This window comes from Siniperca chuatsi, linkage group LG5 (genome assembly GCF_020085105.1).
Source record: "Siniperca chuatsi isolate FFG_IHB_CAS linkage group LG5, ASM2008510v1, whole genome shotgun sequence".
Lineage (NCBI taxonomy): Eukaryota > Metazoa > Chordata > Actinopteri > Centrarchiformes > Sinipercidae > Siniperca > Siniperca chuatsi.
Genome location: NC_058046.1, coordinates 31,166,675 through 31,182,948, shown reverse-complemented (window position 1 = coordinate 31,182,948; position 16,274 = coordinate 31,166,675). Strand labels below are relative to the sequence as shown.

At 38.8% G+C, this 16,274-nt stretch overlaps 1 protein-coding gene and 1 long non-coding RNA gene across 19 annotated transcripts in view; one reads left to right on the top strand and one right to left on the bottom strand.

The window, feature by feature from the left end:
* Positions 1 to 2,103: 2,103 nt before the first annotated feature.
* Positions 2,104 to 5,316, bottom strand: LOC122875934. 16 transcript variants are annotated; one of them, XR_006377955.1, is made up of 7 exons: positions 5,166 to 5,316; positions 4,815 to 4,905; positions 4,510 to 4,555; positions 3,958 to 4,223; positions 3,684 to 3,867; positions 3,415 to 3,587; positions 2,104 to 3,323 (listed from the first exon to the last, which is right to left on the bottom strand). It is a non-coding gene; the product is annotated as an uncharacterized LOC122875934 (long non-coding RNA). The 16 variants fall into 16 exon arrangements; XR_006377960.1 differs by having other exon boundaries at positions 4,510 to 4,552; XR_006377954.1 differs by having other exon boundaries at positions 3,958 to 4,017; positions 4,146 to 4,905.
* A 1,894-nt stretch (positions 5,317 to 7,210) lies between these two features.
* The window catches only part of niban2b (niban apoptosis regulator 2b), a 50,586-nt gene continuing 41,522 nt past the window's right edge, over positions 7,211 to 16,274 (top strand). Inside the window, exon 1 of one of the 3 annotated variants that reach the window (XM_044195631.1) lies at positions 7,211 to 7,541. Coding sequence is in view for 2 of the 3 variants with exons in the window: in XM_044195629.1 (XP_044051564.1) it covers positions 7,487 to 7,541 (55 nt within the window). In the remaining variant the exon portion in view is untranslated. The remainder of the gene's footprint in view (positions 7,542 to 16,274) is intronic. The other 2 variants (XM_044195629.1, XM_044195630.1) reach the window with 2 other exon arrangements.

The window sequence follows — 16,274 nt, the reverse complement described above, 5'->3', positions numbered from 1 at the left end:
AACAAATAGATTTGGCTTTCATGTTTTCCAGGTTGGGTGTGAAAGACTAAGAACAAGGCTTTCGAATGAGTTATAATTTAGTTTAGGTTTAGGGTTGATTAATAGGCTTGAGTCAAAGATGGCTGCAACTCCGCCTTCTCGGCCGCTGCCTCAAGGAATGTGAGTATTAATATGACTGTGAGGGAAGGAGAGTATTTCAAAATAAAACAGGAAATCAACTAGACACAAACCCAAAACCATGACAGTTGTGTTCAGTATAGAATCCACAGGGCGTTTCGGTTGCAGAATAGCAATCTCTTTATTTTGTCCGCTGTTCTCCATTCAAGTCCATTTTCCAGTTTGCATTGAAAACCAAACACTCTGCTCACAGCATGACAAACAAACTTTTTAGTGTCACAGCGTTCAAAAACCGTTTTCCCTTCCGGGGTCAAACGCCTGTTGGGTCTCGCCTAGCCTCACCACGTGTGAGAGTCAAAAGACCTACCCACCTGGAAAGGCTAAAGCCTTCACTAAGAGGCTTGACTGAGAAAAAAAAAAACAGACAATAGGAAGGTGCCAATGATGATGATGCACTGTTTACCCCATTCACTTCAATATCAATGAGTTATAATCATTCCTAAATCTGTCTGCTTGTAATGTTACCAGTCCTACCACTAGGCATCACTATGCACAGTCACATGTTTGTGCAATCAATGAATAAAGATGCGTTGCCAAGTATGAGCAACCAGGTATAATGCTGTATGCCTTATCTTTAACATGGAATTCCGCTTTATATTGATAATCCTGTAATATTTTAGTATGTACTTATCAGTGGGCTACATATGCATCACAATATTTCTTCAGAGGAAAAGCAAATTAGATTTTTTAGAGATTCTACCAGCCCCTATTTCCTGGGGCTCTTAGATGTTACAGATTTAAAAAATGGTCAGAATCAGCTTTATTGCCAAGTAGGTTTACACATACAAAGAATTTGCTTTGGTATTTTGGTGCATAACAATAAACATAGTAGAAATATAAGAAATATAAAGCAAGTACTACAGGCCAAGAATCATAAATATAAAATTGACAATAAGATATTAAAGAATATTAAAATATATATATATTTTAGGAATATGGACTGTTATTTAAATTACAGTTTGTGCAATGTGCAAAATATTTCCATGGGAATGTGCAAATGTTTACAGTATGAGTAAACTGTACACTGTGCCTGACAGGCAGAGCACTGCTGTAGTCAACAATGTTATGCAGGGATTTTGTCTGAAATACTCTCAGCTCAATGTATACAGAACAAATGAGTTAGTAGTGGACTATAGATGGCAATCCTGAGTGCTGAGGAGTGGACATGGAGGTTGTTGAGGTGGCTCACTTCCTTCACTCACTTTCTCAGGGATATGCACAAGTTTCAGTCCAGAGACTGATATGGAGGGGTGAAATCTGTCAGTGGCTAGTAGAGGGGAGGATCACATATTGAAAGACAACATTTATGGCACATTAGAATATGAACATTTGAAGTAGAAGTAATGACCCAACCTTTAGGTTCTTACTTTATCAGAGATTCTGAGTTATGCAAGAACTGTGAAACTGAACATTTAATTCACAATTCTTCAAACGTGATTCCAGTCAGGTGAAATGTGATGTATTGGGATCGTTCAGCTTCTATGACTTCATACACACAAGCTACGTTTACAATCAAATATTTCACATTTTTGATGTAGTTGCACCAAATGGCCGAATGTTTAGGGACACGTATTTATGTTTTGCTCATATTTAAAAGAAGGGGATGCTCAAAAAAGGTTAGGTAGGTAGTGTTCAGTTTCTGCTGTTAGTGGCACCCAACACATACAGCGAAGATGTTTTGATCTATAGGTCCTGAAAAACTGCTGTATGGCCACTGCATATATACTGTTAAAACCACCAGATCCTTGAGAACTTTGGAGGAACCTCTTAAGGTGCTTTGAGGAATCTTCAAGAAAAGGTTCTTAGAAGAACCCATCCTGAGGAACCTTTTGAAGATCAGTGAGGAATCTTTACAAGTTCTGCTGTAGTAATGAAAGTAATAACATTATTATTATATAATAATAAATGATGACAAAGAAATAGCAATTGTCTTTAAGCAAGGTTTTATTTACATATATCAGACGCTTGAGTTCAACCGTTAATGATTTTGAGGGTTGAGCATTTATAATTTGCGACAATAAAATAAATACAAAATATTACACAGGAATAAATACAATAACCATTATATAATGTCTGTAAGAGCCAAATACGTTGTTGAAATAACCAGAATGTAATTATTTCCTTTGTGTACATTGGTCGCTGTGCTACTATAAAGGGCTCAGGTTTAAAGATAGGAAGTCACTGTTGTCAGCTGTTTGATCCTGGAAGAGCAAAGGGTTTTTGAACGCTGTGGCGCTAAAGTTTGATTGTCATGCTGTGAGCAGAGTGTTTGGTTGTCGATGGAATCTGGAAAATGGACTGAGGAAATAAAGAGATTGTTATTCTGCGGCCGAACAACGCCCTGTGGATTCTGTACTGAACGCGATACACAACGTACAGTAAAAGCAAGCTAAAGCTAAGCTCGTCAACCAGGTCACTCCTGCGTTAGACATCTCAGTAGCTAAGTAACAGGCGGAGCTCCTTTAATGTCAATAAATCCATTAACCAACAATTCAATACAACGGACTTGACTCAGAACTAAAGTGTGTGTGTTTGTGTGTCAAGACTCCTATGAGGCTCACTTTTTGTACTTGTTCCCATAAAAATATTTGCATGTACTCTAACAATATAATGTCTTGCCATTTTAATGACCCAATTGCAACTTTATCATTTTGACTTTAAAAAAAAAGAATTGGGGTCTTCCTTGTATTCTCTGCATATCTAACTCCATGATATGAAATAGATCCCCAGTAGGTCCCATTAAAACAAAATACGGCAAGGCATGCAAGAGCCCTACCTATGAATGACTGGTAAATGGACTGTACTTATATAGCACCTTTCTAGTCTTTTTCTGACTACTCAAAGCACGTCACACACATTCATACACTGACGGAACTGCCATCAGTTCAAAGAAAGTAAATCACTCACACACACCGAAGGCACAGCCCTCGGGAGCAATTTGGGGTTCAGTGTCTTGCCCAAGGACACTTCGACATGTGGGCTGGGGGAAGCCGGGATTGAACCGCCGACCTTCCGATTAGTGGATCCGATTAGCTCTACCACTAAACCACCACTGGTGGTGCTCTAACCTTGTCAAGTACATAGAGCCTGTCTGGATTTTCATTGAAGAGGTAGGGGAGCAGGAGTATTGTAGCAGGCTGTGAGTCCTAAAGGGTGGAAAGAAAAAAAACTTGGATCAGTTTTTATAGCAATGATGGCAAAATTTATTTGAAGACCCTCAACTAAAGTTAAAAATACCTTTGTGTGTCTCTTCACATTCCTGGCTGAGTGCCCTGGTACTGGACTAGAATCTCCTCGCCCAGGCTCCTCCTTCTGGACTCTGCAACAATTTTGTCTGCTGCTTTTCCAAAGCCTTCCAGCAACCTCTTGTGCACATCAACTTTATAGATGTGATCAATTTCAGAGAAAATCTAAAAGAAGATTATTTCCATACATTACAAAGTTGTCTGGAAGAGTAACCTATGAAAAGTTAAACTTTTGTACATTAATGCAGGGTTTGAACTCACAATGATGATATGCTGCGAACTCCTGAAGAATGTCACTTGTGGAGTGGCTTTGAATGAAGCAGACTCTCTCAGCGAATGTCCTTTTCATTTTCTCCTTCAGGATGTCCGTGTTTGGATGGGCCTTTTTGCACTCGTCTTTCATTCTTGCAACATGCATCTGTACACTATAGCTGTCTTCAATTACCTTTAAATGTTATATGACATTATACTTCATATTGAGGAAAAAGTAGATTTTGTTTAAAAAACAGTGAATGTGCATCATTTGAAAGCTTACATTGTTGATTAAGGAGATATCACCGTGGCCAAGAGAATCTCCAGCCTTGCCAGCAGCTGTCTAGTCACACCGAAAAAATAAAAATGTAATCATTAAATTAGAACCAGTTTTTTTTTTCAGACATACCAAAGGTTGTTATATAATAATGTAAAGTGAATGCAAATGTAGCACGCAGAACTTGATCTGACTTTGACTTGGAAATTCTTAACATTGCCTGAGCAAGGTGTAGGCCTCTGGCTTGTAGCTTCGGTCTCTACAGCACCAATCTATATGGATGACAGATTTACAGGTGGGGACATTACGCTGTGTAGGGATCACCACATTAGACATGTTGGGATGCTAATGCAAATAGGCACTTGCAGTTGTCAAAAGGACTGAGCAATCAGGGAAATCAAGACGATTTGTTCACTCTATGGTCATCATTCTCTCGAGTTTTTCAATGGCAGTTGAGATAGAACCAACCACAGAGACCATGTATGAATTAACTCTCCACCTATGTTCTGAAGTGTCAAGGGCAAATATAATTTGGCTACCACGTGTGTCAATAATTACCTGAGACGTGTTACAGTGCGTCTTGAGACAGTATGTCTGCAATCTGCTGTTCAATGAAATTAAAAAGACAATAAAAACTGGAGTTGTTTTGTCACAGCTTGTCATGATGTGTTTCTAACACTAATCAGACTATTATGGTTGTAACATTTAGGTGGTACCATGTGGGTGAGACCCTGCCCAGTAGGCCTTTGTTTATGTTGCAGAGTTGAGAAAGTTATTTAATCAATGTGTGCCTATGCCTACTCAATGTACATGTAGGAATAAATTCTTTGGCTTCATCTATTCGTGAAATTGAGGAAACTTACGGGGCCGTGGTTGCTCCAAGGTCCGACCAGCTAACTCCGGCTCAACATGCCTTCCTCTTCCCACCGGAGACTTGCTTCCATTGTTTGCATTCTAGGTTGGAAATAAACACAGTAACATTAAGCAAAGCAGCAGGCTAAGTAAAGGACAAAAAAACACACAGGCTAACGCTGTGAGATTCAGACCAGCCACTTTATCATGTCCCAATTAGCCACGGAGTTTAAAAAGACCGTGGTTATGTCAAATTAATATGTTAACAAAAGTCCAGCTTGGGCAGACAACTGACCTAACATACCAAAACATACGTTTTCCAAACCTCAGCTAACTAACGTTACAACAGCTAGCTATTATACCTGTACCAAAGCTGCATGTTGCTAGTCTTGTGCACTCCCTAAATGTACTGTACATCACCAAACTAGCTTTCAATCTCTACTTCCATCTCAAGCTTCGCTTGGTTTCTTTTGAACCTCAACTCTGGCTTACGTTTCATACACGCAATTTCCTTTACGGTGTACGTAGGTTCCTGTAACGAGTGCGTGAACGCCCACATCAGTAACTTACGCACAACGTGCTTCCTTACGTTGTGGTTCGTTCCATCTTCCTCATGAATGTGTACATGGGCCTACATTCATTCCCTCACTGGCCACAGTCAGAAAAGCCACGTTAAGACGTCAATTTGTGTTGTGTTAACGTGTACATATAATATATATAATAATAATATACATAAATATTTCGTGTTAATACTACAAAACTCTACGTGTTAACACGCATTTTAATGTAGTCTAAACAAGAAATATCTAAGACCTTACTTGCGCAAATGGCCTTTGATACGCAGGCGCACTGACATAAAAAAACGTGGTGCAGGCACAAAAGATACTTCCAATGGAATTAGTTTGAAAGTCGTGCTGAGCGGCATGAAAAAATGTAAAATTTGTGTCCACAGAGATATGACAGGAGCTGGTAATGTAGGAGCACACTTAAAGCATGACTGTTAAGTTTGGTGTCCATGAGATGGCAGCAGAGGGGAAGTAATATATCCGCGAGAGGTGGAGAAAAACAAAGAGCTCTCACTTTTTCCGAGGAAAAACATCATTGCAAACTTGTCTCCACACTATTTCTCTAAGCCATGTTTTGTTTCAGCGTTCATGTTTTTTTTCCCCCACATTTTATAAAAATAAGAAAATATGTGAATATAATGTGAAACCCAGTCTCTTTCATTTTAATCTTCAAATTAAAGGATTAATAATAACCAGACAGATGGAAGGAGATTCCTGTTGGAGAAGCTTCAACAAACAGAACATAGACTAATGTGCTAACACATCTGGAGTTTTCAGAGAGGCCTTATCAATACACTGGATTGGTGTTGAAGTAAATTGCAGTATTTGAATTTGCAGCATGGCCAGATTACTGTAACCCATGAACTTGGGGGCAAAAATTTGCTGGGGGCCCCTATTAAGGACTTTGTTTTTTTTACAGTCTAGAGTTTTAAAATGTAGTGATTCATCAATCTTTGTTGACTACACTTAGATCCTCTAATATCTCTGTCTGTTTCTTGTGCCGTGCGACTGCTGTAAGCAACAAAAACCTCTTTTTATTGAATCAGATATATTTCCACACCAGCACACTGACCCCTGCAGGCAACAGGATATTGAAACGGTATGTCATTGGAAACTCCATCTTTACCACAGTGGCTTGTGATGCGTTCCAGTCACCTCCAAAAAATAAGTCTATAGTCCAAAATGTAAGTTATCTGCTAGAAATTTCCCTCTCTTGACTATGGCGATTTTCTTTCTGGTGACATTAGAATCAGTAGTAAATTAGAGAAATTGATTGCCATGGCAAAACCCCCAAATTAGGTTTTGAGCAGCATTCACCATCAAAAAGGTGAACAGCAGAGCTGTAGCTACCCGTGAGGACACTAAGAGCATGTCCTCTGTCTTTTTTAGGAGAATTTGAGAGTTTTAGCAACATGGGGGGGGGTTACATTCAAGTAAAACCATACACACCATGGGTATTTGTGACAGGTATACATTTATATTTAAACCAGCATTTTTAGACTGAATAAATAAAAAAAATCACTACTTTTAGGGCAAGAAAATAAATAGTATATAAAGAATTCAGTGTATTCCTGGCAGTGTGGAGGAGGGTTGGAAACACAAGTTAAACCTTCGTGTTGAGAAATAAAGTTTACAAAAAGAGGGTTAAATGAATTTATAAAAAATCCAAATAATTCAAACATTTTTTAGACTTTGTCTTTGGCCGTCGGGATTGTGGGAGACTTAGACTGATGACCTCAATATTTCTTCAATTCTGGCTACAGTCTTGGTGAAGATTCGGAAGCTCGTGTTTGCCATTTTTTCCCACATGACGCGAACGCGCCGCGGTTGGAAGGTGGGAGTTCTGCTGGTTTAAAGAGGGTGTATCTCCGAGGAACAGCCGTCCGTTTGCTACTCGGCCTACTTTTTCCCTTTCCCCTACCTCGCTGGCGTAGCTTTTTGAGTGTTTGCTACTGTCCGCCTCTTCTCTAAACTTCAGTCAGTTCAGGTCATGTTGGAGAGGAAGTGAGAGGGCTTCTACAGGAGTCTACATTTCTCTGAACGGATTTTCCCGTGATTGCCTTAAAGACTAGTTGTAGACCAGTGGAGTCACTGTGGGATTTTGAGCTTCGTCCACCATGGGGGACATGATTTCCAGTCACCTGGATGAAGCCAAGCGGGAGATTATCACAGGTGAGGAACGCCGGTGCGCAGCGGTCACATACTGTCTGAAAGATTCTACACAATTTAAGAGAAATGAAATTGAGAGTCATTTTAGCAGGATGTTAGAGTCACTCTGGTATGCTTTTGGTATGAATATTGATCTACTGTTGCAAAAAACGCGAGGTACCGAAGTAGTGGACGTGAGCAGGGCAGTAGACAGCATTTTGAAGCACCGGGTCTTAAATCTGATCCTTTCCCTCCCTACACCTGCAGATAACTTTGAAGGGACCCGAAAACAGTCTGAAAAACTTGTAATTTGGATATTTCCCGTATCTATTTATCTATATATCTGGTCTATGACACTTTAGTTTTGTACTCCTTTTTAAAACAATTGTATGTTCCAGAGTTTCTCTCACATGATGGCCCAAAAGCTGTTTTCTATCAACTTTTCATTCTGTCAGAAATTAATTTCTTGTGGGGAAAATTGTTGTGGACTGGAATGAAAATTTAAAAATATTGTAGATGCCTTTTGGAAAAAAATCAGCAATAAAAAAACTTTGTAAAATGTAAACTGCACTTAAGTCCCAATTTCCAATTTCCCGAGAAAATCCTGTTGACATGGCCTGTATGGTGGCTGCAGCTGTGATTATAGCAGTTTCTTGTCTTCTATGGTATCACTTTAGAATCTTTATATACGATTTCTGTTATTTCTCTAGGATCTGAGTTCTGTTTGGGCTTTAGGGACAATAGCAATATCCCAGAAACCCAAGGTGATGTTTGTGTTGTCAGACAAACAGTCTAATATCAGAATCAGAAAAACTTTATTGATCCCTGAAGGGAAACTCTTTGTTACAGCAGCTCGCCTTTACGTCAGTGCACACAGGAGAAGTACTAGCAAAAAATATAATACAATACACTATAAAAACTATAAAAACAGGTCAGAAAATAAATTAAGTACCAGGTGGGTATAAGTATAAGATAAAATAAGTGTGAGTACCAAGTAGGTTTACCAGTTGATGATAATACAGTATAATAATACAATGTAATAATATAAGTAATAAGTAGTGGTGCATGTACTGTCGAGTTAAGTGTAGCTTATATCCAAAGTTATTTAATTTACAGTGATACAAAAATACACAATTTTCATAACTGAGGACCTGTAACTAGCAATTTTTGCTTGAAAATTACTCAGAACCATTTATCGATTAATAAAAACCTTAAAAATTGATTAGTCGACTAACCGTTACAGCTCAAATCAAAATTGTTGCAGAATAATTTTCTGTCGAAAAACGAATCCATTAATCGAACAATCATTTTATCCCTATTGGGCTTCCATACTTCTAATTCAGCTCAACTTTCAGTGTGAATGGTCTATGAGGAAAAGACTGGAGATAGTCATCAGGAAGCTTGATTTTTATGGAAAACACGGGTGGAGCAGCACCCACCAGCCCTGCCCTGTCTGTTGAATTTCTAACAGTTTATTAACCCAGGTTAACTTCACTGTCATGGTCATGTGGACTTTGATCTCACTTTAAATAATAAATCAAGTGCGATCAAAGTCAGTGACATAAATATGTTGAACTGTGTCACTTTAATAGGCAAAGTGGGAAATTAATGTATTTGCCTAGCAGCTGGTGACTGGCAATTTCTAACCATTTTCACTCTTTCACTTATCAAACTAAGATGGGAAAAGAACACTGAATAGATAGAGGTTGCAGCCTTCAGCTCTTATAAATGAGCATTTGGTCTTGTTCTTTGGCCTGTTAGAACTTGCTTGTTTATAAGTGAAGTCAGATCTTGAGCAGAGAGGACTGTAGCGGATAAGGTACAGTAGTGTGTGCAGGAGAGAACATGAAATGCTAATCCTCGCTGGGTATCAAAGGCAGTAGTCCAGCCTTTGATATGTCAGGCATGTGAACCTCTTTGTAATTCTGATTCCTTACTAGTGATGAGTGTGGAACTAATGGGGTAAAAGCTGCTTGACATAAATTTAACACAGGCAGTTCCAAATATTAAATTGAATCCTGGATGTTAAAAATTCCCTCCCCGACTTTTCTTAGACTTACGTTTAGGGCTGAGTATTATTTATACATTTTTCAATAGTAGTGTGATATTTGGTCCAGACTGAAATATGTCAACAAATACTGGATGGGCTGTCACGACATTTTGTACATAAATGAATGGTCCCCAGAGGTTGAATCCTACTAACTTTGGTGAGGATCAGGTCAAAGTTTTAGTTTGTCCAACACTGACCAAATAATTGCGAAACTAATGGCATTCGAATCAGTTTCAGTTGCACTTTGTGACAAAGGTTTAGTTTAGCAGGCTAACACAATAAACTAAGATAGTGACCATGCTAAACGTTAAACCTACTGTACTAAATATTACCATGTTACTATTGTCATCGTGAGCATGTTGCCATGCTGACATTAGCATTTGACTGGTAGCTTGGCTGTAAACTTTTCTCGTCTCATTTTCAGTTAGCAGAAGTAGCCAAACTTCTCAAATGTGAAAGTTTGTTTTGTTTTTTTAACTCAAGCAGCCATACAAGAAGTTTGTCTAAATGAAATGGTATAATATTGGCAAAAATGTGATTAAAATCAGAAACATTCTCATTAAAACACATAAAGAAGATGAATTTGGCAAGACATTTGATGTCAGCTTTTGGTACTAGCTACTTTTCAATACTTAGTGCTATGGACACATTTAGGTCAGTACCAAAAAAGTATTAAGGTTTGATACTCAGCCCCAAGGATTGATTTACCAACTGTGCAAAGCTGGCAACTGCCCTTTGGCACCAGACCCTCATGTTTACTATTTGGTAATTTAATTATTAGTATAGTAAATAACCTCTGGGCAAAATATTATTATATATAATAATATATAAATCTTCCATGTGTGCACTGTACGTGATGGGAGTGTAAATATAACAGGATACATATACAATGCACAGAGAATGGGAGGAACTTGGGGCTCAACAGGGGCCCAAAGCTCAGTTTTGCCCTGGGGCCTGGGGGGTTGATCCACCCCTGCCCAGGCCTATGTACTTTCTGTACAATTATGTATTTTAACATTTTCAAAATCATGTGGGGAAATAATTACTTTATCCCATTTTAACTGATGGGCTGTTGGCCTAACTAGACCCTGCAGATCCACAGACCTTTCTGTGTTAAGGTAACTTTACACCCTTGATATCGTCATTATGTTTTAGAACACATGCAGCTGACTACCTCTCAGGAAGAAATAGAGAGAGAAAACTATGTTACAGGCCAAGCTTAATCTTTTTTTAATACCCTGAGTGGCCAATTCAGAGTGAGGCGCACACACACACGTATCAGATGTGGAATCTGAGGAATGCATGAAAAAGCCCGTATGTCTGTGTGGCTGGATGGAAACCTCATCCATGTGTAGAGGGTGGAAATGATCAAGATCACGTGGCTAACCTCTCATTTCCTCTTTGGAAACTGGCATGAGCACACGTGTGCTGCTCAAGTCAGGCTTACAAATGTACACATACAAATGGAGACGCTGCTTTGGGGCTTTTATTGAAAACTCACATCAAAAAGCATTATTGAAAATCAACTAGTCTATATCATCCACCATCATCGTAAGATGCAGTTTGATGTTTAGGGAAGAATTGTTTAATAATAACACTGGTTAACTAACTTTTGGTCAGATACCTAAAATATACGTATTAATGTTAAATCATTTTATTGTCGTTAAGGAGATTTTCAGTGTTTTGTGTTAATTATAATAAGTATAATTATGAGAACTTGGAATATTTGTATTTTCTCTGTGTTTTGATCTGAAGATGGTCAAATATTCACTAGCTACTAAAAATTGCAAAAAATTGGATATTGCCTGTCAATTTAAAATTATTGGTATTGTAGTAGCCTTTAAACCCATGTCAGTTGAACATCAATACACACACTCATACACAAATGCACAAGAATGCAAAAAACACTTTTTGTCCATTTAAAAAAAAATGTTTTTAATTTTCAAGAGAATAGAGCATCATTTACTTTTTTTTTTTTTTACATTAATTCAGATTTAATAAAGTATTACAGTCACAATAACAAACGATCAAAGTCACAAAATGAGTAAATGTTATTTAATGTATAATTTAAGAGAAACTAGTAATAGTTTAACAAACACACCTTCTGAGCCAGCGGTTCCAAGAGAAAGTTCCTTCTTTCTTTTTTCTCCTTTTAATCATCTTGGGACCCCTCAGATTTATCTTGGGACCCCTTGGAGGGTGCCAACCCATGGTTTGGGAACCACTGCTCTGAGCAACTTCTAACAGGGGATCCCAAACTTCATAAAAGTAACTGTGCTTTTTCCTTAAATTATACATTACATTTTCACATGGGACACAGGATAATAAACCACATAGATACAGAGAGGGATTACTGTCCTTACAACAGAGTGCAATACACTTATCCCCCAAAGGAACAAACAATGTTGCATGGGTTGTTTATTATTATTATTATTATTATTATTATTATTATTATTATTATTATTAAGAGGTCCCATATGTAGTCATACATAGAGCAGTGCTAGCTCGGTGAGTGGGTGAGGGGCCAGGAAACAGGAAATCGTAACGTGGAGTGTTTTTCTCTGGCTCTGTTAAATCTTCAGGCTCTGGAGGGAGTGTTAGGTGGCCAACAGGCCGGCTCTCTGTGGCCTGGCAAGGTGTGGCTCTCTCACCTTCAACACACACCCTGCTCAGCACAGAGAGGTTTGTTTTTAGCAGGTCTAGATAGCGGAAATACCTGCTGCTGGGACCCCAGAGTACATACACATACACTTCTGATGGAGGCAGAGCAGGTCTGAAGGTAGAAATGATCTCATGAGACAAACCTCAACAAACAGAGCCACGGAATGTTTCTGGTGAGGTTACATTGCAATGAAACCCAGAGAAAAGGCAAAAGTTAGAGGGCAGATAGCTTCATAAAACCACTTGCTACTTCAAAAAAGTAAACTAGCTTAACAAATCTTTCAAGTTCGAGTTAACTAAACTGGTCTATAACTATCAAGTTAGCCAGCCTTCTGACCTTCCAAGATCATGAAATAAAAATGTCATTTATAATGTATCCTGTATCATTCAGATTTCATCACTACTAGACAGCCCAGTCAACCAAAAAGAGGTTTTCCTGCACGGGAAGTGTTGGGGCCCAAAGTCAAATTTCAGACTTCCGTTAAAAAGATGGATTTTTAGGGCATGAAAATCAGTTAATGTTGTATTTTAACAATATATTATTATCTTTGAATGTTGCTACTACTGCCGAGTCAATGTTGTTGGGTTTTTTCTGAATAGGGAATTTTGGGCTGCCTGAACAAAACGGTCTCACTTTGAAGCCTAATTAATTATTTTCTAATTATTTTTGGCCACTTGGGAGACACACAACAAGATGCAAACATAACACTGACATAATGTCTCCTTATAGAGTTGATGTTGCTAATGTGATAAGAGTTGCTTATTTACACACTTACTTACACATCCAGCAGACACAAAGGTTAGGGCTGGCCCCCGGGAGACAGGAGTCACGTGATAATTATCTGCAGGTTTGACACTTCGAGTGACCCCTATCACATTATACACAGTCGCTACATCCACTGCCAATATAAAAATATTCATCAGTCAGGTTTATTGCCAAGTAGGTTTTCACATACAAGGAATTTGCCTTGTTGTGTTGATGTATACAATAAACCTAGTAAGAGAAATTAAAAAAAGATTTTATATACTTGCAATACTGCAAGTCAAGAAGCATAAATAGAAAATTGACAAAGAAAAATCTGAAAAAATATAACTGTTTAAAAATGAAAGCGCTATAGAGTTTTGTGCAGGAATGTGTAAAATATTGACCAGGGTATGTGCAAAAGTTCACGGTATGAAGTCTAAAGAATACATATGCACTGAGTCAGATGTGTAGACTTTAATGTAACGTGTAGTGTCTGCGGGGGTGTAAGAGTCCATGTCAGTGGGGGTCCCGGGCCTTGTTGATGAGGCCAGCTGCAGTCAGGAAGAAACTGTTCTTGTGGCATCCTGATGGACCGCAGCCTCCTCCTGCAGGAGAGTTACTCAAAAACTTTGTTTCCAGGGAGGGAGGCGTCGGCCACAAACCATCATTGACTTTGGCATGTTGAACTTCTTCAGCAGCGGCAGGAAGGAGGGAGCTGATGCTCGGCTCCCACTTGAAGTCCTGTGTGATGATGGTGCCCAGGAAGTGGAAGGGTGATGGGGGCAGGTGGAGCTGTGCTCTTCCTGAAATCCACTGCCATCTCCACTGACATCCGTGAACTTCAGGAGCTTGACACAGTGATGAGTGGAGGTGCAGCTGCTGTTATACAGGGAGAAGAGCAGAGGGGAAAGGACGCAGCCTTGGGGGGATCCGGTGCTGATGGTCCGGGAGTCAGAGACGTGTTTCCCCGGCTTCACGTGCTGCCTCCTGTCAGACAGGAAGTCTGTGATCCACCTGCAGGTGGAGTCAGGCACATTCAGCTGGCAGAGCCTGTCCTGCAGCAGGATGATGGTATGGGGGAGCTGAAGGCCACAAACAGGATCCTGGTATGGGTTCCTGAGGACTCCAGGTGCTGAAGGATGAAGTGGAGGACCATGTTTACTTCATCGTCTACAGACCTATTGGCTCTGTAGGTGAACTGCAGGGTATCTGCAGGAGTGGGTCAGTGATGGATTTGAGTTGGGACAACACAAGGCGCTCAAATGACTTCATTACCACAGAAGTCAGCGCGACAGGTCCACTAACTGCTGCTAAGTTAAGTTAAACCTCCTCCTCCTGGCGGTCCAAAGCTCCTGTGCTATGGCAACGGCTGCAGCGGCCGGGAGCTCCTTCAAGCTTCGCTACATTTTTGTTTTAATTTCTTCTCTTGGCCATGCAACGGGAAATCAGATACTGTTGTGCCCACATCTTTACAGAGACCTGCTCCATCAACATCCTGGATCAAGCACTCAACGGGCAGACCGTGTTCCGGCAAGATGAAGGAGGTGGACTTCGTGTTTACATTGATGATGCTTGGTGCTCAAATGCTGGCAAAGTGGATGGACACTGTTTCCCAAATGTCGTTCTTTTTATGTGAAGAAGAAACCATATTATCATCACTATCTCTATCTGCTGTTTACATTCCACCAAATGCAAATTCAAAAAATGCACTATTAATACGTAATACGTGTATGTATATATGCATATAAATAGCTGTATATATTGTTTTATTTTATATGTTACCCTATTCTAATATAATATTTCCATTCTTCATTATGATCCCCATTAGCACCAGCATTGGCTATTCTTCCTGGGGTCCACCACACATACAGTCATACACATTTATACACACTATAGCCACATAAACTAAACAGCTCATCTCATTGTAGTAACAATCAAGTACATACAGAAGAGAAACAAAACTGTCATCTTTTCAAAAGACAATAAGCCAAACACACAATTATACATCACTCACAATTTCTCAAGAATTCATAGCAAACTTTTTTTTCTATTTCATACAAATAAATAGTAATTCTTAATAAACATAAATAAACATAAATCCTTAACTGAATGACCTTCTTAAATAATATATTTATCCATCCTGCGCTTTCACACATTTAATTCCAAGAAAATAGCATACTGAAATACATTTCTCATTCTCTGCCTAGGGGGATTTCTACTTTCACCTGGATTTACATTTTTTTTTCTTACACCACATTTTCCTAGTTTACACACACACACACACACCATTCAATTATGGTTCCTGAAGTATTTAAGGATGCTGTTTAACAAAATTTTGCACCAATGTTAAGTATTCTCTTGAACAATATGCACTGGCAATGAGTTCCTGTGACACATTTCCTTATCATACTTGTTTTTGCTTTAGGTAGCATGAACCTTCTTTCTGTTGCATATCATGTTTGATAATTGTGTTGAGCAAACTGAGAAAGTAACCTTTCATATAATATCTTTGCTGATAGTGTTACCAGTACATTTCTGACTAAATTTAACAAAGCATAGGTGGATCTCTGATGGACAGTTAGTCAACTCAGATTGCCATGCATGTCTATTACATTAGTTGTGAAAGAGCACTGTAAAGCACAATGTGCCGCTTTATTTTGAGCTACTTGTATTTTATTTTTTTTTAATCTCTTTCATTGAAGTACCAGACCAAATCAGACACAGTAATCAAGCTGTGACAGAACTAGAGCATTTAGAACTTGTCTGATGACATCTGGTGGCATAATTTTTAAAACTCTTCTTACAACAAACACACCGCTTCCCATTTTGCTCACAATGTTATCAATTTGTTAGACCATGATAATTTATGATCCAAGGTTACACCCAGAAGTTTTTTGTGTACTTGTTCAGTAGGTATATTGTTTATATTTCATTTCTGTTGGTTCAGCTTCTAACTGAACTTGATCCTATTATAATAGACTTTGTTTTACCAACATTGAGCACCAGTTTGTTGCTTGTTACCCATTCTACCACTAACTTTAACTCCTTATGTAAAATGTCACATTTCACTAAAGAGATATCGATCTAATTTACCATATTTTGTCCTTGTAGGAGAAATGAACTGTAGACAGATAACAGTAGATAAATAAATAAGTAAATATCTCAAGACCAGTGGCAATTGGCCTCTAAGAAAACTTCATTTAATTTGACTAATACTGCATTAATTCCAGTTTATAATAATTATTGAATATTCCGTTTCTTCGTCTCCTTAATAGCATTTTCATACCATCTATCAGCTCTC